This window comes from Phaethon aethereus (genome assembly GCF_964289735.1).
Source record: "Phaethon aethereus genome assembly, chromosome: 5".
In the NCBI taxonomy this organism is placed as follows: Eukaryota; Metazoa; Chordata; class Aves; order Phaethontiformes; family Phaethontidae; genus Phaethon; species Phaethon aethereus.
The window spans coordinates 7,009,560-7,035,729 of NC_138579.1; the positions used below are offsets into that span (position 1 = coordinate 7,009,560).

The 26,170-nt window shown below is 50.5% G+C and overlaps 1 protein-coding gene across 1 annotated transcript; it reads left to right on the plus strand.

The window, feature by feature from the left end:
• Nucleotides 1-10,250: 10,250 nt before the first annotated feature.
• Nucleotides 10,251-12,571, plus strand: LOC309405984 (inositol 1,4,5-trisphosphate receptor-interacting protein-like 1; the record flags this gene model as incomplete). The annotated part of the gene is made up of 1 exon (XM_082000965.1): nucleotides 10,251-12,571. Exon 1 carries the CDS (start codon nucleotides 10,931-10,933, stop codon nucleotides 12,569-12,571), a length of 1,641 nt encoding a protein of 546 aa, XP_081857091.1. The 5' UTR covers nucleotides 10,251-10,930.
• Between the last annotated feature and the right edge of the window lie 13,599 nt (nucleotides 12,572-26,170).

The window sequence follows — 26,170 nt, forward strand, 5'->3', positions numbered from 1 at the left end:
CTCACGCTGTCACGGGTGAGGTTCATAGCTACTGCCCAGAGGTCCCAGTCCTCCAAATACGTGGAATTGCCTCCCTTGCGCTCAAGGAATTGACTCAACTCTCAGCACTGACATGGACAACTTGTTCTTCCTCTGTTCTCTCTGGTCTCTCCATGTGAGCTCCTGGGCAAAAGCAGCCTTCCTCCTTCAGTGTCTGACCGTACTGGGCGTATCCCAGCTGGGCTGTCTTCTAGCTGTCGTAACATCCCGTGGGGATGAGTTTCTGCCCAGTCGGCTCACTGGCACATCCCCTTGTATTGCTACCATTCCCCACAGTGTGACTTTTCTGTGTACCAGCATCCCTCAGCACATCCCCTTGCCCAGGCACTGCTTCGCCCACCGGAGGACAGAAATGGAGCTGAACTGGCTGGCCATCAGCCCTCCATAATGATGCTGATCTTTGGCTGGCTTGCCCTGCTTGCTATGTGCAGTGAGGCTTGGGCAATGCCACAAGTCTTGCCCAGGCATCAAAAGTCCTGCGCAGCTGTGGAAGGCCAGCGCTGTGCTTGCAGAGCTTCACCTTTAATGGAGCAAGCAGACTTTGTGCTTAACTATCAGGGCAATGGCTCTGAGGTTCTAGAGACTTATGAGGAGCATCTGAGGGAACTGAGATTGTTTAGTGCGGAGAACAGGAGGCTGAGGGGGGACCTTATCGCTCACTACAACTACTTGCAAGGAGGCTGTGGCGAGGTGGGTGTTGGTCTCTTTTCCCAGGTATCAAGTGATGGGAAGAGAGGAAACGGCCTCATGTTGCACTCGGGGAAGTTTATCTTGGATATTACGGGATTACAGAGTCACAGAATCATTAAGGTTGGAAAAGACCTTTAAGATCATCACGTCCAACCGTCAACCCAACACCACCATGCCCATCAAACCATGTCCTGAAATGCCACATCTACCTGTTTTTTGAATACTTCCAGTGATGGTGACACCACCACCTCCCTGCGCAGCTGTCCTGGTTTCAGCCAGGATAGAGTTAATGTTCTTCATAGAGGCTAGTGTGAGGCTATGTTTTGGATTTGGGATGAGAAAATGTTGATAACGTGCTGATGTTTTGAGTTGTTGCTAAGTAGTCAAGGACAGTCCCGCTTCTCGTGCTGTCCTGCTAGCAAGAAGGCTGGGGGTGCACGGGAAGCTGGGAGGGGACACAGCTGGGACAGCTGACGCAGGCTGACCAAAGAGATATCCATACCATATAACATCATGCTCAGTATATAAAGCTGGGACGAAGAAGAAGGAAGGGCTGGAGGGACATTTGGAGTTATGGCGTCTGTCTTCCCCAGAAACCATTACGCATGATACAGCCCTGCTTCCCTGGAGATGGCTGAACACCTGCCTGCCCATGGGGAGTATTGAATGAATTCCTTGTCTTGCTTTGCTTGCATGTGCAGCTTTTGCTTTATCTATTAAACTGTCTTTATCTCAAACCATGAGTTTTCTCACTTTTACTCTTCCGAGGTGGTAGATGCCCCATCCCTGGACACATTCCAGGTCAGGCTGGATGAAGCTCTGAGCAATGTGACCTAGTTGACGATGTCCCTGCTCACTGCAGGGGGCTGGGACTAGATGACATTCAAAGGTTCCTTCCAACCCAAAGATTCTGGGATGATTCTATGGTTCTATGCATGAGCTCTTCCGGTAATGCTCCTTGACTCTGTGGCAGCTGAGCAGGCAGCACCCTCTGCCCGCGTGCCCTGACAAAGCGATGTGTGTGTTAAACAAGAGATTTATTGAAATCTTTGCACAGGGTAAAGCTCCCAGAGGAATGGAGTCTCTTGAAGAGGGCGGGTGGGCGCTGTGCCAGGTGGTAACGGGAATCTCTGTTGCAAGACTCCTTGCAATGGCCCCTTCAGCTGCGTTGGGTCCCGCGCCCCAGAGCGTGATTTTGCTGTGGAGGAATGGTGCGGCAGCAATTCCCACTGCCGACTGAGCAGCGAGCTCTCCGTGTCCAGCACCTCAGCTCTGCAGCACCAGCTCCCCAGGGAGTTTCTTCAGGCCTGGCCCTGTGCCTAAAGAACTGCACCTCTGCCATAGAATGGCTGTCTGGCCACGTCCTGCTGCTGGTAACACTGGCCGCTGCCTACTCGATGCTCAGGGAGGTGTCTGAGTCACCTCATTGCACTGCAAACATCATCTCCATCAGGAGAGCGCTATCAACAGCATTTGTCATCCGGAGCCTGCAGGAGCGCCTGGAGGGCAGCACTGTGAGACGGCAGTGTCTCGAGTGAGGAAAAACCAGCCTGAGGGCTGCTTGCACCAGCATTTGGAACCAGCGGGTGGTTTTCTCCACGTCTAGGTAGGGGCCAGTGCAGAGGGTGCCTAGGAGCCTGGCACCCTGGTTTCTCCTCAGCTCCTCCTCGGGCTGGTGGAGGAAGCACAGCATATCTAGCTGCTCCCTCGTGCAGGTGCACTCCAGCTCCACACGGAGCTTGATGCTGCTTGATGGACAAGGAAGAAAATGCCACTGTCTGGAATGGACAGCATGTGAAAGTCTCCACGGTCTCTGCTCTTCTCATTCCCTTTGGTATACTGGGTATGTTGCACCATGTACCTTAACACAGCATAGCAATACTTTATAATGAGAGCTCCTTTCAGGTTAGAAACCTATCCATGAACAACCTCTAGCTGGAGCCAGAGATTCATGTATTCCACTATGGTCCTGAAGATAGCATAACAAGCTAAAGACATTCTTACCTTCTCCAAAACATCGATCCTCCATTGTCTATAGTTGGTCTGTAGTCTTGTTAAGGCAACACGAGTGGGGGAGGAAAGCGAAACAGCCTGTGTCAAGCGTGGAGTGCTGTAACAGGACATGGCAGCAGTTGCACGAAAGACCTGACTGCCCCAGCACAAGGAAGGAGTAAAGCACACACAGGCGTTGCCAGGGGCTTTTGGTCACCACTGAGCCAGTCACACGGGAGGTGAGAGTGGCAGCTCCCAAGGACCAACTTGAACCAGACCGAGGTCTCCAGGCTTTGGCAGAGTGGCAGAGCTGAATCGTGGCTGGAGTGCAACCACTGTGGCTTGAATTCCTCTCTGTGCAAGCACGATACAGCAGTACCCCTCGTGGTGCTATACTGAGTTGTCCACAGCACCTGCTGTCTGTGGGCACTGGCATCTCCCCAGGGTTAAGCTCTGGCCAAAGCATCACCTCAGAGGACAATACATCTTTGTATTTCTTCCGGAGACTATCGAAACCGCTGGCTCATGGCATTGATGAAGCTTTCCCCATGAGTTTCGCAAGCTGTGGGTGAGACCTAAGGGTCATGATGGGGAGCAGGCTTTGGCTGAAATAGTGTTTTGTAGAGTCATTTCATAAAATCATTAGTAGCAACTTCATTCTGATGCTAGAGCTTATGCAGCTCCTTTTCCATGTGCTCTCCTCATCTTGCTTTCTACCCTCGCCCTTGGGACAGGAGCATAGCCTTTGGTGGGGTCAGAGATAGCGGGAAAGTCTCATGCCAGGGCGTGGTCAGTTGGTTTATTTCTGCCAGGGCTAGACCTTCCTCCAGAAAAGGCTGAAAGATTGTGATCCCTGTAGTCCCTATTCACATGCTTTGACTGCTCCGAGCTGAGTTGCAAGCTGGAAGAAATGTGTGGCAAGCTGAAAGGGTGAGAGATTGAATGGATAAAGACTTTTATCCATGTCAATCACAGCCTGTGTTTTCCAAGCAGATTAAAATGACATATACACAAAAAGCTGGTAGGGAATGGTGGAAAAGTTGCTATTTCCAAACAACATGCTTCCTGGAATCATGCATGTGGCATGTAACAGTTAATGGAAACTGCTGTGCAAGTGTTAATGACTCTGTACTGTTTCACTATCATTTATCATACAATAGAGTTATTACTATCTTTTTATTGTGTATTATTATGAATTAGTAAAGGAATTTCAATATTATTTCAGTATTTCTTACATGGGTTAAGGCTTTGACAAGATGGCCATGAGAGCAGAGGAAGACAGAGACAGCCCAGGTGTGAAGGAGACTTGACTTGCTGAGGTTCCTTTTGTTTTCCACCCTGCCGTCCTGCTGCAGCCCTCTGAATTGTTGGCAGGATGAATCTGGGGCAGGATATAGCCCAGATGCTGGCAGCTGTGAGTTGACTCCAGCCATACAGATGAGTCTTCCGGATAGGCTAGAACATGGCTTTGGGAAGCGTGCTGGCAGCTAACCCACTGGCAATCTGCCACGGCCCAGTTACGCTATCGCACAATCCTGCCTGCTTGCAGGTTAAAGCTGGGGGGGTCAGCTGCTCTCCCAGCTCCTGAGCACAAGCTGGGGAGAGAGAATTGGTGTTACGCATTAAAACCCTTAAAATCACATGCCATAACAGAAGAAAGAGGGGGTGGAGGCACCTTTTTGACACTGATCTAGGCAGGATTGAGAGCAGAAAAGTCAAATCCATGTCTCCAACACTGAGAATGCCACAAGTCTTATAGTCAAAAAAAAAAAACTAAACAAGAAACAAAACCCAAAAATGACAAACATTGATGTATGTTTGCAATTTCTGAGATTTATGGCTGCAAGAAGCTGCTGCGTCCTGCTGATGGTCTCTTCCCTGCACACTCCTCTTCCTTGCCTGGCCCGGGGGTCTGTGAAGCCAGGGGAGGAATTCACCTGTGTCCTCCCTGCCAGGCGGCTGAAGCGGTGCTGGAGACCGTGTGGGGAAAGGATGCTGGACCTGCAGCAGCACAGGTCATGCTCATTCCAGCCTCGCTCTGTCACAGGGGAGGCAGCTTTCCCTGTATCGAGGACCTTTGGCTCCACAGTATATATTTTGTGGAGTTGTTCATCCTGTTATTAGCAGTGGCTTCTCTTTGGCAGGGGCACAAATGAAACACTTGGGCCTGGAAGATGGGGTTTTTGACCCAGTGCCTAATAAATAAAGTCCCTTATCATTTCTCCTGCTTCCCCAGCTATTGGTCTGAGCTGGTCCTGCCACACACGGTGCACTTTGCTATTGCTCTGATGCGTCTACATACTCGTGGTTGTTAATATGGAGGGGTGTTGGCTGCTGAGTGATTTCAGAGCTGTTCACTGGTGCCCGAGTGTAAGATTTGGGTGAGGGTCTCTGGTTAGCTCAGCTATGGGGCTTCTCGGATCACCCAGGTTAGGACCCCATCCCGCAGGCGACCCTCAGCTGGAGAAAATGTGACATGTTGAGAGCAGACAGAGGACATAGAAGGCACATCTATGCAGAATGGTGCGTGGGAGGATCTTACACAGTTGCTTCTTGCAGGCACTTTGGTTAATTTTGGCAGTGGTGCTCAGCATCTGCTCTTTTTCATGGCTGCTGCTGCTGGCACTGCTCTGATCCGTGCTCCCACTGCTGCAAACGGGAAAGTTCCTGCAGTTTTATTTAGGCTCTTGTCTGTGCTGAGATACCAGGTGAGAAAACACACCCTTAGGGTGCCCTGTGCTTGTTAGCAGGAGAGCTGCTGAAGGTCAGCCTACCCCACGTATGAGCCAACCTTAAGGCTTCAGCGATACAAAGGCAGAAAGCTGTAGCCTGAGCTGTATCGCATCAGCAGCTTGTTGAGCTTGCCTGTCCTCCGTCATTGTCCTTCATGCCAGTGTAAATCTGATGTGCTTTAATAGGGCATTCAGGGTTTGCCCAAACTGGGGCTTTGCCGAACGCAAAGACCAAGGAAGGGCTCTCACTTGTGCTGGCAGTTGGCAGTCCCATAGAATGTGACAGAGCAAGTGGGGTTTTCTTGGGTGCAGGGACCCCATCTGCAAAGCCTGGCCTTGCAGGTTAGCAAAATTCACGCTGACACCCTGGGACATTCCAGCACTTACTTGCACTCCAAACCCCAAAATTTTGTACAAGGAAAACTCAGATTTGTCCTTCTACTTTTATAGCGATGGATTCCCTTGTTTCATGTATTTAGTAGAAAGGTTCTCCTCACATGGAAACACTTCTTGGCAGCCGCAGTCTCTTCCCCTCCACCCCATTTCGCACTGCATCATGGGAACTGTAGTCTCTTCTGGGTGGTGAGAGGTGAACCTCCTCTCCCACCACACTCCAAAAGTCAGGCAGCTCCCATGCTGCATCAGGCAATTCCAGCAGTGGAATATTTATAGGACATGTAGCCTTCCAAAGCATCCTGACTTGTAGGTCATGTGCATCATAGGGAAATACTGTCAGGTGATCTTAAGCTCTTTTAAGATCACAGAATCACAGAATCACAGAATCACTAAGGTTGGAACGGACCTTCAAGATCATCAAGTCCAACCATTAATCCAGCGCCACCATAATCCCTAAACCATGTCCTGAAGTGCCACATCCACACATTTTTTGAACACTTCCAGAGATGGCGACGCCACCATCTCCCAGGGCAGCCTGTTCCAATGCTTGACCACCCTCTCAGTGAAGAAATTTTTCCTAGTATCCAATCTAAAGCTCCCCGGGCGTAACTTGAGGCCATTTCCTCTCGTCCTATTGCTGGTTGCTTGGCAGAAGAGACCAACACCCTCGTCGCCACAACCCCCTTTCAGGTAGTTCAATGGCACACGCTGGTTTAGCGCGAAGTGACTGAAACGAAACAGCTAAACGTGGCTTTCCTTAATGTAAACGGGAAATATTTTAGGCACCGAGGGGAGCTGCTCCGGAGCTGGCCCGACCCGCAGCGGAGCATCAGATCTCGGTGCACAGGGGGGTTTCCTCAGGCAGGGAAAAGCCGGGGTAGCGCAGAGACCCGCCCGGAGCCAGCACTCTCGCGGGAGGTGCTGACGAGACCAGGGCACTGGCAGAGCAATGGCAGCGCACCCCCCACGCCTATAAAACCCAGCCTGGAGAGCGCGGGCAACCAGGAGCGCTGCCAGCAGAGCGTGGCGCGGCGGTTTGCGCAGAAGGACGTGCAGGGAGGGCGTAGTGGCCCCACCAGCTCAAGAGATGAGTTCAGTTGGTGGTCATCACCCTCTCAGCAGGAGCTTAGCTATGGCAGCCACCCAGCGGAAAGCCATGTCCTCAGACAATCGGCTCAGCCTGCTGGCAGAGCTACCAGAGGAGGTAGAAAGGTTGAGCAGCATCAGGGAGTCTGAGAAACAGATGGGCTCGTGGAACCATTCTCTGCCCTCCCTGAGACAGAAACAGAACAGCTACCAGAAAAAAAAACACATCAAGGGAGTCCTGTATCTTCCCCCCACCAGGCTGAAGGCAGTAGCTTAAAAGGAAGGAGCAAATGAGGCAAGTCCATGCTCAAGGTGGCAGGCGAACCCCCTCCTTGCCCACCTCGCCTCCCCAGGTGCCTCCTTACAACAGGTACGAGGCTCTGCATGTGGAAGGCCAGTCCATGGATGATGTGGACGATAGTCCAGCTGCACCAGAGGTGTTGCCAAGGTAAGAAAGGCCTACCCCCACATCACGACCACCTCCATGAGGAAGAAAAGACAGATGATAGTTGTAGGCAGCTCCCTCCTGAGGGGGACAGAAGGTCCAATACGCTGGACAGACTCTTCTCTTAGGGAAGTCTGCTGCCTCCCTGGGGCCTGGGTTAAGGACATCACGAGGAAACTTCCTAGCCTGGTGCGGCCCTCGGACTATTACCCACTACTGCTCTTCCGTGTGGGTCGTGATGAAGCTGCAACATGTACTCCAAGGGCGATCAAAGGAGACTTCAAGGCCTTTGGGTGGTTGGTTAGAGAATCTGGAGCACAGGTTATTTTTTCCTCTCTCCTTCCCGTTGCGGGCAGTGACATAGGAAGAAACAGATGGGTCCAGTCTATTAATACATGGCTCCATGACTGGTGCCATTGCCACAATTTGGGGTTTTTTGATAATGGAACAGCCTACATGGCACCTAGCTTGCTGGCATCAGATGGGATTAACATTTCTCAAAGGGGGAAGAGGGTCTTTGCTCACAAGCTATTGGGGTTTATTGACAGGGCTTTACACGACACTTGAAGGGGGAAGGGGACAATATCAGGCTTACCCATGACAAGCTGTGGGGTGACACACCAAGGTTAGAGGGACGGGGTGCTAGCAAGGCCCCTCAGCCTGTTGCATCAGCAAAAGACCTCAAAGGAACTGAGGAGTGTTCTTCGAAGAGGGTGACATGGCCTCTACACCGATGCACGCAGCATGGGCAACAAACAGGATTTAGAAGCCACTGTGATGCTTGAAAACTATGCCCTGGTTGCCATTACTGAAACATGGTGGGACAAATCCTATGACTGGACTGTGGCTGTCCATGGCTACAGGCTGTTCAGAGAGGACAGGCGAGGACAAGCTGAGAGAGTTGGGGTTGTTCAGCCTGGAGAAGAGAAGGCTCCGGGGAGACCTTAGTGCAGCCTTCCAGTACGTAAAGGGGGCTTATAAGAAAGATGGGGACAGACTTCTTAGCAGGGCCTGTTGCAATAGGGCAAAGGGGTAATAGCTTTAAACTAAAAGAGCGTAGCTTTAGACTAGATCTAAGGGAGACATTTTTTAAAATGAGGGTGGTGAAACACTGGCCCAGGTTGCCCAGAGAGGTGGTAGATGCCCCCTCCCTGGAAACACTCCAGGTCAGGTTGGACGGGGCTCTAAGCAACCTGCTCTAGTTGATGATGTCCCTTCTCACTGCAGGGGGTTGGAGTAGATGGTCTTTAAAGGTCCCTTCCAACCCAAACCATTCTGTGATTCTATGATGTTTTTCAAAAGGAAGATTTTTTTTTTTTGAGACCTACCTCTTCCAGAGAGAACCCTTTTGATGGGATATTCCTGACTTAATTCCAGCTTGCTTTGGTTTTTTCCTCTGTCTCTCTTCTGTGCCATGCTGGCAGCGCAGGTGTCGACCTGGGATAGAGGTTGCTGTGCACCGCCTGTTTTCGTGAAGAAATCCTTCCCCGACGTGGGGGGTCCTTTGCACCACTGCAATGGCCCAGAGCATCAACACCTGAGTTCAGCATTCAGTTCTTACTCTGCCCTTTGTCAGAAATCTAACCCCGGAGTGCCTGAAGCTGGTGGCTTCAGAGGGTGGCTGCCCAACTGTGCCAGCCAGGAATTTCCTCCTCAGATTGCCACATGTTTCTCCGTGTCTCACAGGCATGAGTCTTTCTGGACACATCGTGAATCCAGCTGTGGGTCAGACACAGTATATGCCACTAAGCAAACGCTAAGTGCAGGGTTGTAAGGTATTTCATTTTCAGTCAGACATAAATTAGCTTTATTAAAGCTGTGCTGTAAAAACACTAGTGGTTTTCTAACAAAATGTAATGTTCGTTCCCCCAGACTCGACCCTCTAAACCAGGAGCTCTGGAGACCCAGTCCTGACTTTCCCATTATCTCCAGATACAGCGCTTTTGGCTGAACAAATGCAGCACTCTTCCCCCAGGGTGGTGAGATAGGAGCCCTCCTCCTCATTTCAGCTAAATTCTCACTGCCAGACAGATTTTCAGCTCTCTTCTTTGGCCCAAAGCATCTGCGTATGTTTGTGTTTTGTGACTTTGAAAAGAACATAAAAGGTCTTATTTTATTAACAGCCAATAGACTCTTCACCCTTTGAATACCTCTGCATATGGTGCCTCACCCAATTCCCTGGGCAGCCTGTTCCAATGCTTGACACCCCTTTTGGTGATGAAGTTTCTCCTAATATCCAATGTAAACTTCCCCGGGTGCAACATGAGGCCCTTTCCTCTCTTCCTTTCACTTGTTACCTGGGAAAAGAGACAGAAGGATATCTGCTGTGTTTGCTTCTGCCCTCATCCTTACCCATAAGCACTCGACTTGGTCATCAGAATCATTGATTTCTATACCATCAAAACACTTCCTAACAGAGCCACCCCACCGCCTCTCCTTCCATGCCTATCCCTTCTGAAGAGCTTATAGCCATCTATTGCAGCACTCCAGTCATGAAAGTCATCCCACCATGTTTCTGTGATGGCAATTAAGTCATAGGTGTCCTGCTGCACAATGGCTTCCAGCTGCTCTTGTTTGCTGCCCATGCTGCGTGCATTGGTGTGGCTACACTTGAGCTGGACTATCGATTTCACCCCCAACATCAGCATGCCACCCCATGGCTCATCTCTAGTGAGCCTGATTTTACACCCTTTCTCCCTCAAATCTAGTTTAAAGCCCTCTCGATGAGGCCCACCAACTCGGAAGCAAGAATCTTAGAATTAGGAAAAACTTCATCACCCAAAGGGGTGTCAAGCATTGGAACAGGCTGCCCAGGGAAGTGGTTGAGGCACCATGACTGGAGGTATTCATAGGGTGTGTAGACGTGGCGCCTAGGGACGTGGTTTAATGGTGGAGTTGGCAGTCTTAGCTTTGCGGTTGGACTCGATGGTCTTCAGGGTCTTGGCCAAGCTGAGTCATTTTAGGATTCTAGGATTTACCCTGAAGGTTGTGCGGTGTGGAGTCAGGGCTGGGACTCGATGATCCTCGTGGGTCCCTTCCAGCTCAGGATATTCTGTGATGAAGAGAGTGCTGTTGGCAGGCAGAAGATCTTAAAAGCAAACTGTGGCACCGTGCAAGCTGCTGTGAAGAAAACAAACTCTAGCCCAGCCTTAAGCAGTACAAGGGGGCAGCTGTGAGTGGCTGAGCCAGGGTGGGGCCGAAGGGCAGGGCTGGCCGGCGGGCGTGCCTGTGATGCGTACTGATGCCTGTGACAGCACAGGGGACATGTCACAATGGGGGCGGTTATAAAGGGCGCCAGCAGGCAGCCCTGCCCCAGTGCGGCCTGGGCCAGCGGTGAGTGTGCACGTGGGGGAAGGCTGGGCTGGATGAGGGCCAGGGCAGGATCGCGGGCCCCCGGGTGGTGGGTTCTCAGCCTGCACCAAGGGCCCAGCCGCTCGCTGCAGCACCTTGGGCAGGGCACGGTGCCGCTGCTGCCAGGGCTGGGCACAGGCCTTGCTGCCTCCCAGCTGCCTCGCCCCCTCTGCTACCTGCCCCCAGCTCCCTGCGGCCCATGTCCTCGCTCCCCCACCGCCAGCTCCCTCCCTCCCCTCCTCATCTCACTCAGCCCCTTTTCTCTCTCCTTCTGCAGGCCATGGCCGCCACAATATTCTTCACTGTGGTGATGCAAATCATCATCCAGCACCCGCAGCTGGTGGGTGATGAGCTGGATGAGGCCACGCGCGAGCGCATGCAGCAGCGTGCGGAGCAGTTGAGCCAGGAGATGGCTCGGCTGCTGCAGGAGCTGGAGCAGAGCACCCAGCAGGAGCAGAGCACCCAGGAGCAGAGCACCCAGGAGCAGAGTGGCTTGGCCTGGGGAGCCCTGCTCTTTGCTGCCGTGCAGCAGTGGCAATTCTGGGCAGTTGCTGGTGTCCTGGTCCTGCTCTTCGGGTTCTGCTGGTGGCTCAGAACCAGAAGCCGTGAGGTGGACAGCAGCAGCGAAGAGGAAAGCTCCAGCAGTAGCACAGAGCAGGAGGAGGAAGAGGAGCAGGAGCAGGAAGAAAGTGAGGGAGAAGATCCTGATAATGAAAGGGATCTGGGCAGGATTTTTGCAAAGCGCATCAAGTGGCCAGTGCAGAACCTGGCCTACAGGAGGCAGGTGGTGGAGGAGCTGATGGGTGACCTCTTCCATGCATTCCAAGTGCTCTTGTCAAATACTTTCCTCCCGGTGCTGCAACCAGCCATCAGGGTGGGCAGCACCTTTGAAGGTTGGAGTCCTCGTGAGGATGATGCTGTTTACCGCCTGCTTATGCCCCTGCAGCCCCCCCGTGGGCACGTCTTCCACCTGGAGATGGGCACTGTGGAGGAGAGGCCAGTGAGGAACTCCAGGCTCCGCGTGGAGCTGGAGTGCACCTGCACGAGGGAGCCGCTAGATATGCTGTGCTTCCTCCACCAGCCCGAGGAGGAGCTGAGGAGAAATCAGGGTGCCAGCCTCCTAGGCTCCCTCTGCACTGGCCCCTACCTAGATGTGCAGAAAACTGCCCACTGGTTCCAGAATCTCGTGAGGTTAGCCTGGGAGGTGGTGCCTCAGTCACGTCGCTACGATATGAAGGTGCTGCCCTCCAGCCGCTCCTGCAAGCTCCAGCTGACAAATGCCTCCAGGAGAACCCTCTTCATTGAGATGATGTTTGGGGTGCAGCAAGGAGACTCAGACATCTTCCTAAGCAGCCAGACTACAGAAACCATCTTCACCCCAAGCACGATGTGGTCAGTGAGCTATGCTGTGGCAGAGGTGAAGTTCTTCAGGCATGTGGCCAGGCAGGCCCCACATGACAGCTTCCACCTCAAATGCCTGCAGCTCTGTGCCCGCATGCTGGTGGGCACAGGCTTTTCCACCTATACCTTGAAGACAGCTGTGATGCACCTCCTGACCACCATACCCCTGTCAGGCTGGCGCAGGAAGGATTTCCTGCTGCGGCTGGAGGATATCATGCGGTACCTGCGCTGCTGCCTGGAGGAAAAAAGCCTCAACCACTTCTTCTTTGGCAATGAGAGGGTGCCTGAGGAGATCGTCTTGCCCCCAGACTTCCAAGCGGCCGAGCTGCTCAACCTCTTCCAGCACCTGGCGCGGGATCCAGACGCCCATGCCGAGGCACTGCATGAGTTCGATGAGCTGCAAGATCGGCTCACAAGACTGCTGATCTACGGATGCTGAAAGAGGTCTTTATGCTCCGAGCTGTGTATGTGGCGGTCACAGCTGATGTCAGACGACCACCTCATACAGAAGGAAGAAGAGGGGAGAATGCGGGACACAGAAAGGGAAGGGAAAACCCTGCACAGCAGCCCTGTGCCAAGAGCAGTGGCGTTCTCCTCTCAGCAGTCTCCACAGCACAGCAGCTGGTGATGTCTACGATGGCTACAAAGATGGCTTCCGCCCTGCTTTCCCCTTGCACCGTCACGGTGATGTTGACGATGTCACATAGACCCAGAAATTCTTGCTGGCACCTCCAGCTGTGCAGAGCCCAAGCAAGAGGCTCTGCTGATGTGCCTCTTTCTGTTCACTGGGTGCCGGGTGGACAATCTACCCATCTTGACACTGCTCGGGGAGGTGGTCCCTCAGAACTAAGCACGCAGGACATGGAGAAGACGCTATTCACTTAGCATTGGGATTGCCGCTGCAAGCTTTCCGCCACAGCAAAAGCACACTCTGGGGAATCAGACTCGATGCAGCTGAAGAGGCTGTTGCGAGGAGCCTTGCAACAGAGACTCCAGGTACCAGCTGCACAGCGACCGCCCTCTCTCTTCGAGAGCCCATTCCTTCTCTGGACTTTACCCTGTGCAAAGTTGACAATAAATGGTGTGTTTGAACAAACGCTGCGTCTGTGAGTGCCTGTGCATCACTTTGTCAGGGAACATGGGCAGAGGGTGCTGACTGCTCAGCTGCCACAGCGTCAGGGAACATTTTGCAGAAGAGCTGCTGCGGTGGGCTCTGATTTCACTGAGTCTGCAATTAAGGCTCCACCACTGGTCCATGCTCCTAAGTTGGGGCAAGTGGAATAATGTGTCACCCTCCACATCTGTGCATGACAGAATATGACTCGTGCAGCGCAGCAGATGGAGCAAAGGGCCCTGGAGCGGAGCAGCGTGTCCTGGGGAGCTCTGCTCTTTGATGCCTTGCAGCAGTGACAGGAATGGGACTTTCCTCTAGTTCTTGTCCTGGTCTTTGGGCTCTGCTGGCAGCTGAAGAAAAGGAGCCGTGAGGCTGTCAGTAGCAGTGAGGAAGAGAGCTCCAGCACTGTCATGGAGATAGAGGAAGAAGAGGAGGAGGAAGCAGAGGAGTCAGTGATGGGCAGGGGGAGGAAGAAAGTTGAGAAGATCCTTATGATGACAGCAATTTGGGGATGGTTTTTGCAAAGAGCATCCAGTGGCCAGTGCAGAACCTCGCCTCCAGGCAGTGGGTGGCCGAGGAGCTGCTGGTGACTTCCTCCATGTTTTCAGATTGCTATTCTTGAGTGATTTCTTCCTGGTGCTGCAGCCAGCCTTTGAAGGTCGGAGATCCCTTGAGGATGATCATGTCGTGAGAGGCTCCTGCATCCGCATGGAGCTGGAGTGTACCTGCAAGAGGGAGCAGCTGGTGGAGAACATGTTGTGCTTCTTCCACCACCCTAAGGATGTGCTGAGTAAATATCAAATAATCACTGGTAACAACGGATGAGGAGAAGGCTGAGGTACTCAATGTCTTCTTTGCTTCAGTCTTCACTAGCATTGTCTCCTCCCGCACCTCCTGAGTGGAAGGCCAGCAAGACGGGGACTGGAGGAGCAAAGTCCCTCCCATAGTAAGAGAAGATGAGGTTCGAGACCACCTGCAGAACCTGAACATACACAGGTCTATGGGACCCGACGAGATGCATCCCAGAGCCCTGAGGGAAGTGACTGATACAGTTGCTGGTCTTCACAAAATTTCAAAAGCCATGGCAGTCAGGTGAATTCCCTGGAGACTGGGCAAAGGGTGACATTTTTAAAACCGGTACCAAGGAGGACCCTGGGAACTACCAATCAGCCAGCTTCACCTCTGTGCCTGGGAAGATCAGGGAACAGATCCTCCTAGAAGCTATGCTAAGGCACGTGGAGGACCGGGAGGTCATTCGAGACAGCCAGCATGGCTTCACCAAGGGCAAGTCCTGCCTGACCAACCTAGTGGTCTTCTATGATGGAGCTGACCACATCAGTGGACAAGGGAAGAGCTAGAGACGTCGTCTATCTGGACTTCTGCAAGGCCTTTGACAAGGCCCCCCACAACATCCTTCTGTCTAAACTGGAGAGAGATGGATTTCATGGGTGGACTGTTTGGTGGTTGAGGAATTGGCTGGATGGCCACACCCAGAGGGTGGTGGTCAACGGCTGAACATCCAGATGGAGATCGGTGACAAGTGGTGTCCCTCAGGGGTCCATACTAGGACTAGTACTCTTTAATATCTTCATCCATGACATTGACAGTGGGATCGAGCGCACCCTCAGCACGTTTGCAGATGACACCAAGCTGAGTGGTGCAGCTGACACACCGGAGGGACGGGATGCCATCCAGAGGGACCTGGACAAGCTCGAGGAATGGGCCCGTGTGAACCTCATGAGGTTTCAACACGGCAAAGGGCAGGGTCCTGCCCCTGGCTCGAGATAAGCTCCGTTATCAATCCAGGCTGGGCGAGGAAGGGGTTGAGAGCAGCCCTGCCCAGAAGCACTTGGGGGTACTGGTGGATGAAAAGCTGGACGTGAGCTGGCAATGTGCCCTCGCAGCCCAGAAGGCCAGCCGTCTCCTGGGCTGCGTCCAAAGCAGTGCGTCCAGCAGGTCGAGGGAGGGGATTCTGCCCCTCTGCTCTGCTCAGGAGAGACCCCCCCTGCAGTGCTGCGTCCAGCTCTGGAGCCCTCAGCACAGGAAAGCTATGGACCTGTTGGAGAGGGTCCAGAGGAGGCCACAAAAATGACCAGAGGGATGGAACAGCTCTCGTATGAGGACAGGCTGAGAGAGTTGGGGTTCTTCTCTTCCGGAGAAGAGAAGGCTCTGGGAAGACCTTACTGTGGCCTTCCAGGACTTCAAAGGGACCTATAGGAAAGATGGGGACAGACTTTGTAGCAGGGCCTGTCGTGGCAGGACAAGGAGTAATGGTTTTAAACTAAAAGAGGGTAGGTTTTGCCTAGATCTAAGGAAGAAATGCTCACTGCAGCAGGGTTAGACTAGAGGACCTTTAAGGGTTCCTTCCAACCCAAACTATTCTATGATTCCACAATTCTATGATTCTATGGTTCTATCAATACCTGTATCACTCCCCACCTGGTAATGGTGCTGCCCTCCTCCCACTATTCCAAACTCCTTCAGGAGGACTGTTTTCATTGAGTTGACATTTGGCAGGGAGACAGGCAACTCAGACATCTTCCTAAGCATTTGGGAGGCCGAGGCCAGCTTTCCTGGCTGTTACTTTCTCTCTGGTAGGACTGTACTTTTCAAGCAGCATTTGGTCATCTCATGATATCGTATTAATCCTTCATGGGTCCTTAGTATCTTCAGCTGTATCTTTTGGGTTTAGATTGTCTTTAGCAGGAAATGTATGACTTGGAGTAGCTAGAGCAAGCATGTGGGAGCTGTCTGCCTCTGTCTGGATATGTATCACGCACCCAGTTTGGCAATATTTAGGTGCATTGTATTTATGTGGTGTAATTCATTTCCCCCTGCTTCACGGCAGAGGCCAGTAAGCATCACAGCCTGTGGCATCCCTCCTGCCCAAGGCATATGCCAGGGCATCTTTGATACTCCCTCTCCTTTAACCCTGGAATTAGTTTCTGTCCCCAAAGAGGAAAACTGCACTGGTAACTATGCTGGATAGGAGACCTTGTTTGAACACTGAGGGCTTTAAAGGTTACGTTCCAGAAGTGTTCACATACGGGAAGAAGGAACCGCTCTGCCGCCAAGTGGCCGAACATATTTCAGACGGAGGGTGTCTCTGGAAAACACAACTACTCTCAGCCGTAGCTCCCACACGCTCTGCTGCAAACCCTGCTCGTGACCCTGTTGCAAGAGGGACGGTCCCAGTCTGACAGCAGAGCTCCTACGGGCTTGCTGGGTTGGTGCAGATTTTTCTTAGCACTTGAGTGGACTTAAAGGAACTGCTGTGTTTTGGGAGGGGGATATTGATGGATATAAGGAAAAAAAATCATAGAATCATAGAATACCAGGTTGAAAGGGACGTGAAGGATCATCTGGTCCAACCTGTCTTGGCAAAAGCACAGTTTAGACAAGATGGCACAGCACCTTGTCTAGCCAAATCTTAAAAGTGTCCAACACTTCTCTGGGGACATTATTCCAACGGATGATTGTTGCCAATGTGAAAAGTTTTCCTCTTGTGTCCAGTTGGAATCTCCCCAGGAGGAGTAACCTGTACCCATGACCCCTAGTCTTTTCCAGGCGACTCCTTGTGAAAAGAGAGTCTCCATTTTCTTTGTAGCCACCCTTTAAATACTGGACCATGGTGATAAGGTCTCCGCTAAGCCGCCTTTTCTCAAGGCTGAATAAACCCGGTTCTCTCAGCCTTTCCTCATATGGCAGGCTTGTTTCCTCTGGCAGGGTTGCTTTTCCTTTCTTTAAGACCACTGAAGATACCCTCCTCTGTGTCAGATTTCTCAGGCCACTCTCATACTTCACCTGGACTGGTGTTCCACCTGGGCTCCCAAACACCCACACTGTCCCCTGGAAACTGCCCAAACCACAGGTGCTGAGGAGGAGTCGCCAGGGAGATGGTTTGGTCCTCTTGTTCCCCCGCAACACCTTTGTCAGTTACACCCCGTTAGGGCTTTTTGCCCTGGTCTTTGATTTTTCACAGTCCTAATTCTCTTGGTAATTCTCATGCATCTTGCCTACGCTTCCGGCCTTGGCCACCCATACCTGTCACCGGGTGATTGCCTCACGCTGTCACGGGTGAGGTTCATAGCTACTGCCCAGAGGTCCCAGTCCTCCAAATACGTGGAATTGCCTCCCTTGCGCTCAAGGAATTGACTCAACTCTCAGCACTGACATGGACAACTTGTTCTTCCTCTGTTCTCTCTGGTCTCTCCATGTGAGCTCCTGGGCAAAAGCAGCCTCCCTCCTTCAGTGTCTGACCGTACTGTGCGTATCCCAGCTGGGCTGTCTTCTAGCTGTCGTAACACCCCGTGGGGATGAGTTTCTGCCCAGTCGGCTCACTGGCACATCCCCTTGTATTGCTACCATTCTCCACCGTGTGACCTTTTTGTGTGCCAGCATCCCTCCACACATCCCCTTGCCCAGGCACTGCTTCGCCCACCGGAGGACAGAAATGGGGCTGAACTGGCTGGCCATCAGCCCTCCTTAATGATGCTGATCTTTGGCTGGCTTGCCCTGCTTGCTATGTGCAGTGAGGCTTGGGCAATGCCACAAATCTTACCCAAGCACCAAAAGTCCTTCGCAGCTATGGAAGGCCAGCGCTGTGCTTGCAGAGCTTCACCTTTAATGGAGCAAGCAGACTTTGTGCTTAACTATCAGGGCAATGGCTCTGAGGTTCTAGAGACTTATGAGGAGCATCTGAGGGAACTGAGATTGTTTAGTGCGGAGAACAGGAGGCTGAGGGGGGACCTTATCGCTCACTACAACTACTTGCAAGGAGGCTGTGGCGAGGTGGGTGTTGGTTTCTTTTCCCAGGTATCAAGTGATGGGAAGAGAGTAAACGGCCTCATGTTGCACTTGGGGAAGTTTATCTTGGATATTACGGGATTACAGAGTCACAGAATCATTAAGGTTGGAAAAGACCTTTAGGATCATCACGTCCAACCATCAACCCAACACCACCATGCACATCAAACCATGTCCTGAAATGCCACATCTACCTGTTTTTTGAATACTTCCAGTGATGGTGACACCACCACCTCCCTGCGCAGCTGTCCTGGTTTCAGCCAGGATAGAGTTAATGTTCTTTGTAGAAGCTAGTGTGAGGCTATGTTTTGGATTTGGGATGAGAAAATGTTGATAACGTGCTGATGTTTTAAGTTTTTGCTAAGTAGTCAAGGACAGTCCCGCTTCTCGTGCTGTCCTGCTAGCAAGAAGGCTGGGGGTGCACGGGAAGCTGGGAGGGGACACAGCTGGGACAGCTGACGCAGGCTGACCAAAGAGATATCCATACCATATAACATCATACTCAGTATATAAAGCTGGGACGAAGAAGAAGGAAGGGCTGGAGGGACATTTGGAGTTACGGCATCTGTCTTCCCCAGAAACTATTACACGTGATACAGCCCTGCTTCCGAACACCTGCCTGCCATGGGGAGTAGTGAATGAATTCCTTGTTTTGCTTTGCTTGCATGTGCGGGAGAAGGATGGATTTCACAACTCTATGAGAGTTATATTCCGAAGCCGTTTATTGTCTTGTCTGACTCCAATATATATCATAATTTTCGCTTAGTCACTGCGCACACACTCATGATTGGTTACAACTTGTTACACACACTGTTGCAATTGGCTATATACAAAATATCACGCGCTGTCCACGCGCCCCTCACACAGTCAGGATTGTTGCTTGCAGGTGTTCCTGTTTTCCTCGCTTCTTCTTAGTTGCTTATCACAGCTCCTTCTCCTCAAGGCCGAGCCGTGCAGATATCCAGCTGTTTACCAGCTTCTCAGTGCCACAGCTCCTTCTCCTTAAGGTCGAGCCATGCAGATCAACGCCACAGCTCCTTCTCCTTAAGGTCGAGCCATGCAGGGTGATCCCAACATCTCCCCCTTTTTGTTTATCTAAAAACAAAACCTGATGGATCATTTGCAACCTAAGGACTGTGAGGAAGATGGATCATCTGTACATGCTTGTATTGTCCTGTGCCGTGAACTCAGCGCAGCAGTCGGTAGGTGCCAGCTTTACGTGGGCGTCCCCACGGAGGCAACGATGGCCTTGCCATACACCGATCCCCCTGCTCTTCGGGAAATCCTGGTATTTATACATTTGCCAAGGAACGAGTTTCGACACACGTGGCCAGCGAGTGTCGGAACACGCCTCGGTTGTCACCTTTCAACACAGGGAACCTATGGGGCATGTGCCCGCTGGCCAGACGTGCTGCACGCGCCACAGCCACCCCGTCTATTGGTTCGTAGGCTTTGTTCACACAGCATCTTACCATAATCCAGCAGTCACATATCAACTATGCTTAAATTACTAGCAGAATGTTACAAGGCAAACAATTCTAGCTGTACTACTCCTAGCGATAGAAGCTACTTCTAGTGGTGGAAAAAGTGCTTGTATAAAGCTATGAAAACCAATATTATATCTTACCAAAGGATTTGTAGTTATAGAGCGGTTTGCCCTAAAAGCTTTCCATGTTCCTCTCATGATACTGCTAATTTCAGTGTGATTTACCCATATATTTTCTTTTGGCTGAGGTGGCATCCAGATTGCGATGACACCTGATAGTGTCAAGATGTGTCCGACGATGACGATGGTGACTGTTTCACCCATGGTTTTACCCATTTTGTGGGTACCCAACGAGTTCCAGAATCTGCAATGACACAAGCATAACCTCGTCCCCAGGTTAGCAGTTGAAAAGGTCCTTCCCACATATTCTTTTCCAAATTTTTAACTTTTACTTGCACATTTTGTGTTAACTCAAACAGACTTCCTGTCATTCCTTTTACATGTTTCTCCTTCTGCTAGATGGAAATAATTTAACACATATAAGGCTTTATTCAAATGTTCTTGGGGTGGTATGGTAGCCTCTCCCCCTTTTTGTTTTTGCAATAAACACTTCAGGAAATGATTCATTCGTTCAACAATAGCTTGTCCAGTTGGGGAATGCGGTATTCCAGTAACATGCGTCACTCCCCATTGAGCAAAAAATGGTTGGGTTGACTGGGCTACATAACAAGGACCATTATCGGTTTTAATTTGTAGGGGTATACCATGGGCTGTGAATGCAGCTTGCAAATGCTTTTGTACATATCTACTAGTTTCTCCTGTTTGTGCAGTGGCCCAAACTATTGCAGAATAGAAATCAATTGAAACATGAACATATTTAAATCTTCCAAAGTCAGCAACATGTGTCACATCCATCTGCCATAGTTGTAGCGAATGCAATCGTCGGGGACTAACTGTAATTGCGATTCCTGGGCCTATGTGTTGACAATCAGCACAAGTCTGTATAATAGCTCTAGCGTCACCTGCACTTAGATTAAATTGTCTCGCTAAAACTTTGGCAGATTGATGGAAAAAGGCATGAGAGGCTTGTGCTTGACCTAAACGGTCCGGAGCAGGTCCAGCCCATACTGCGGCAGTCAGCCGATCAGCTCTTGCATTTCCTTCCACCAATTCCCCTGGAAGGTTGGTATGGCTGCGTATATGCATAACGTAATAAGGATGTCGTCTTTTCTGCAATAAAAACCAAAGCGTTCTAAATTGTTGATATAGCTGTTCCTGCTGTACCTGTCTGAGGATTGAACCTTCCAATCTTTGGAGTACTCCAACTACATATAAAGAATCAGTAATTATATTCACAGGTTCTTCAGACCATAATTTAAAGGCTTCAATTACTGCCTGTAGTTCTACCTTTTGAACTGATCCTGGCACGACAAGTACCCGTTCTTTCCATTCTCCGTGCTCTCGCCATACTATTGCTGTCTTGCCTGTTTTCCCACCACCATCCATAAATACTGTAGCACCTTGAACTGGATATTGACTACACTTTGATTTTTCTTCTACTTCATGTTTGGGTTGTTTTTTGGGGGTTTTTTGGGGAGTTTTTTTTTTTTTTTTTAAAGGTAAACATTTTGTGTGATGGATAATGAATCTAAATGTCACCCTCAAATTCTGCTAATGCAGTTTGGAAGGGAACCGAGTGCTGCAAAGCCCAAGTCAAATATTCTTGTTGTAATGGTATTAAAATCGTTTTCATGTCCTTTGCCGACATATCAATAATTCTGTTGCGCCCTTTCATAATCAAATTTGCAAAACACTCTACTTTCATTGTGATGGTTTTTCTGTGCTACTGAGGTAAAAAGACCCACTCTAAAGTTCTCAGCTTTTGATTCCAGCTTTGTTATCTGCTGTATTATAAGCGCATAGGGATGTCGCTCATGACTGATTACTGCCAAAGTGATCCCTATCAAGGGGTCTATCCTAGAACTAAATGCTTGAGTTACCTTTTCAGAAATGTTTGCTACTGCTTCCCAGGCTTCCTTGGTCAATTGCTGAGGAGAGTTTAACCTGCTATCCCCTTGCAAGAGCTGAACCAAGGGCTCCATATCTTGGTTTGTGATCCCACAAATAGGTCGAATCCAGTTAACATCTCCTACCAATTTTTGTACATCATTTAATGTTTTAATCTGAATTCTTAATTCAACCTTCTGGGGGGTTACCGACGTTTCAGTGATCATCCACCCCAAGTACCTCCAAGGCGCTTCAACTTGTATCTTTTCTGGCGCCACTTGCAGCCCACTTTGTCTTAAAAGCTCAACGAGCTCCCTGATCATTTCTTCCGGATTTAATTGATCACCGGCCAACAATATGTCATCCATATAATGATAGATGAGATATTGAGGCCACCTTTTTCTGATTGGCTGTAAAGCCCAATTTACATAAATTTGACACATCGTGGGCGAATTTTTCATGCCTTGTGGCAATACTGTCCAATGATATCTTTGCATGGGTTGCGCCTTGTTTGTACTTGGGACTGAGAATGCAAAATGTTTGGCATCATCTTCATGCAGAGGGATTGTAAAAAAGCAATCTTTGAGATCTATGATCAAAAGCTTCCAATACTTCAGTATCATACAGGGAGATGGTAGCCCTGGTTGCAAGGCTCCCATGTCCACTATACCTTATTGACTTCTCACAAGTCATGTAATAGTCTCCATTTTCCACTTGTTCTTTGGAATCACAAAAACAGGTGTGTTCCAAGGACTAATGGTTGGCACAATATGGCCTTTTTCGTCAATGACTCGAGGTAGAACGAAAAGTCCCTACTTTGTTGCTGAAGATCGTCCTAATAACAAAGCACTCAATCCATATCCTAATAGTCCATTTGCGTTAGTCGGGACATCATAAACCGACATGTCCCATAAGGTAACTTCTACTGTTGTTTCCACGTCCATTCCGGCGCTCCCTCTGGTTTGGGCGCTGAGGCTTGCCAAGCAGCCTGGTGGTGCTTCCCCATTTGTGTCGTCGTGTGGGGTGCCTTCGTGCTCGGTCGCCCGTTTCCCAATTTCATACCATCCCGATGATACTTTGAAGAACATTCTGAGGTTTGATGACCAAATTTTTGACATCGACCACATGGTGCTCCTGCTGGGCCTATTCCTTGCTGAAAGGGTCCTTGTTGGAAGGATTTATGACCTGTCTCAATCTGCCTAGGTCCTTTCCTTGTGGCCTTGCACTGAGCTCTAAAATGGCCTGGTTTTCCACAATTAAAACATTTTTTCTCCCCTTTTCCATTTATAAATGGCTTAATTGCTGCTGCAAAGGCACTTGCGAGTGCTTCTGCCTGATGTGTGGCAGAGCCTACTCTGTTGCAGGCTTCTACCATTTGTACTAACGTTGCTTCTTTTGGCAAAGTTAACAAAATTCTTTTACAATCTACATTGGCATTTTCTACTGCTAAATTCAACAACACTGCTGGTTTTGCCTCTTCATTGGTATACACTTTATTCAAAGTGTCTCTCAGACGATCAACAAAAGACATATATGGTTCATCTCTCCCTTGTCTAATTTGAGTGTAAGATGGTTGCCTCTTTCCCTCCTCAGGGACTGTTTGCAACGCATTCAATGCTAGTCGCCCAACTAATTGCAAGGCTTCTAAGGGCAGCTGAGCTTGCAATCTAACATCCACAAATAGTCCCTGGCCTGTCATTTGTTCCATAGTAATGTTCTGAAGTGGATCGCCGTCTTGACGCTCCAGGTTTCTCAGGGCTTCTTGCATACAGAGTTTATACCATCTGTCTGCCCACAATAACCTTTGGGTTGGTGTCAACAACATATCTATCATCTGCCAACAATCCCATGGTGTAAGAATCATTCCCGTGAATATGTTATCTAATAGAGCTTGCGTGAAAGGTGATTGCAAGCCATAATTTTGTACTGCCTTCCACACTTTCTTAATCAAGTCCCAGTGAAATGGGTCCCAGCGATTGGGCCCGTGAGGCTGTACACTAACAGGAAATGCCATCGGTAACTCTGTTTCCTCGTCTTTCATCGCTCCTAAAAAAACGTCTTTCCACCGCTCTCTAGGGTCGCCTTTCATTCTAGGCTCTTGCCTCCCTATAGTCTCTACAACAGGCTCTTCTTCGTCGCTGCTATCAGACAACGGGGGCCGTAAAGGTGGCAGGGGCTCGGCTGAGGGCTTCAAAACTACGGCTTTCGACTGGTTAAGTCTGGGTGGTTTCGGAGGTGGTTAAGCCCGCCCCATCAATCTTTCACATGGGCACACAGAGGAACATTGAGTACATTGTTCTGGGCAGCTTTGTCCCGTCTTGCCCTCACATATATCATCGTAGATCTGTTTCTCTGACTTATCTAATGCGGCCAGTTCACCCGGTGCATCTGGCACCTCAGGCGGTGCATTCGGAGTCGCTGAAGGTCCCGGACCCTCTGACTCGGTTAAGAAAGGATTGGTTGAAAGCAGTTTAACAGCCTCCTCCACATCAGCTGCAGCTTTTCTCTCTGCCTTTAAGGCTTTTAATGTGGTTAATATCAACTTCCACGCCGTCACTAACTCTGCGGCGGTTTTCTCAATATGTTCCCATAACATTTTTCCTATCTCCTCCCACGTCTCTGCCCTAAACGCTACAGACGGATCGGGGGGGTACCCTTTCTTTCGGCTCCAAATTAGAAGCCTTCTAAGTGTATATTCATCATATTTCAGTCCTCTCTTAGAGAGCATATGCAGCAGGAGTCTGACTATTGCCCCTTCTTCACGCGATGTGTTCTGCCCCATGCCGCCCCGGTTGCTCACCTCACCTCGCTGGGTGCTTCTCCGTTGCAACGTATTCCTTTTTCTTTTTCCTTGCGTCAGTCCTGCTGACTGCAATTCTTCCAACCGCGCTTCTCCTGCGACGTCCTCTGCGCTCGACCGGTGTTCAACGATGAGATCCCAGAGATCGTATCACGTCGGGGTCACCAGTTGCGGGAGAAGGATGGATTTCACAACTCTATGAGAGTTATATTCCGAAGCCGTTTATTGTCTTGTCTGACTCCAATATATATCATAATTTTCACTTAGTCACTGCGCACACACTCATGATTGGTTACAACTTGTTACACACACTATTGCAATTGGCTATATACAAAATATCACGCGCTGTCCACGCGCCCCTCACACAGTCAGGATTGTTGCTTGCAGGTGTTCCTGTTTTCCTCGCTTCTTCTTAGTTGCTTATCACAGCTCCTTCTCCTCAAGGCCGAGCCGTGCAGATATCCAGCTGTTTACCAGCTTCTCAGTGCCACAGCTCCTTCTCCTTAAGGTCGAGCCATGCAGATCAACGCCACAGCTCCTTCTCCTTAAGGTCGAGCCATGCAGGGTGATCCCAAAATGCATGTGCAGCTTTTGCTTTATCTATTAAACTGTCTTTATCTCAAACCATGAGTTTTCTCACTTTTACTCTTCCGACTCTCTCCCTCATCCCACTATGGCAGAGTGAGCAAGCGGCTGCATGGTGCTTGGTTGCCGGCTGGGGCTAGACAATGATAGTCCCTTTTGGTGCCCGATGTGGGGCTTGAAGGGTTTGAGATAATGACAGGCTTGATAAGAATGTGCTAGCTAGAATTTATAGCTGTTATTCCTCTTTAGCTATTAATTGGCATGCTCCTGTGTTTGGACACTGGGAACTACAAGCCTGTCAGTCTGACCTCTGTACCGGGGAAGATTATGGAGTGGTTGGTCTTGAGAGTGCTCACAGGGCATCTGCAGGACAACCAAGGGATCAGGCCCAGCCAGCATGGGTTCATGAAAGGCAGGTCCTGCTTGACCAACCTGATCTCCTTCTATGACTAGGTGACCCATCTAGTGGATGAGGGAAAGACTGTGGATGTTGTCTACCTGGACTTTAGTAAAGCCTTTGACAGCATCTCCCACAGCATTCTCCTGGAAAACTGGCGGCTCGTGGCTTAGACAGGTGTACTCTTCGCTGGGTGAGGAACTGGTTGGATGGCCGAGCCCAGAGAGTTGTGGTGAACGGCATTAAATCCGGCTGGTGGCCGGTCACAAGCGGTGTTCCCCAGGGCTCGGTTCTGGGGCCAGTCTTGTTCAATATCTTTATAGATGATCTGGATGAGGAAATTGAGTGCTCCCTCAGTAAGTTTGCAGATGACACCAAGTTGGGTGGGAGTGTTGATCTGCTGGAGGGTAGGAGGGCTCTGCAGAGGGATCTGGACAGGCTGGATCGATGGGCAGAGGCCAACTGTATGAGGTTTAATAAGGCCAAGTGCAGGGTCCTGCACTTCGGCCACAACAACCCCATGCAACGCTACAGGCTTGGGGAGGAGTGGCTAGAGAGCAGCCCAGTGGAAAGGGACCTGGGGGTGTTGGTTGACAGCCGGCTGAACATGAGCCGGCAGTGTGCCCAGGTGGCCAAGAAGGCCAACAGCGTCCTGGCCTGTATCAGGAATAGTGTGGCCAGCAGGAGTAGGGAAGTGATCGTGCCCCTGTACTCGGCACTGGTGAGGCCGCACCCTGAATACTGTGTTCAGTTTTGGGCCTCTCACTACAAGAAGGATTTTGAGGTGCTGGAGCATGTCCAGAGAAGGGCAATGAAGCTGGTGAGGGGTCTGGAGCCCAAGTC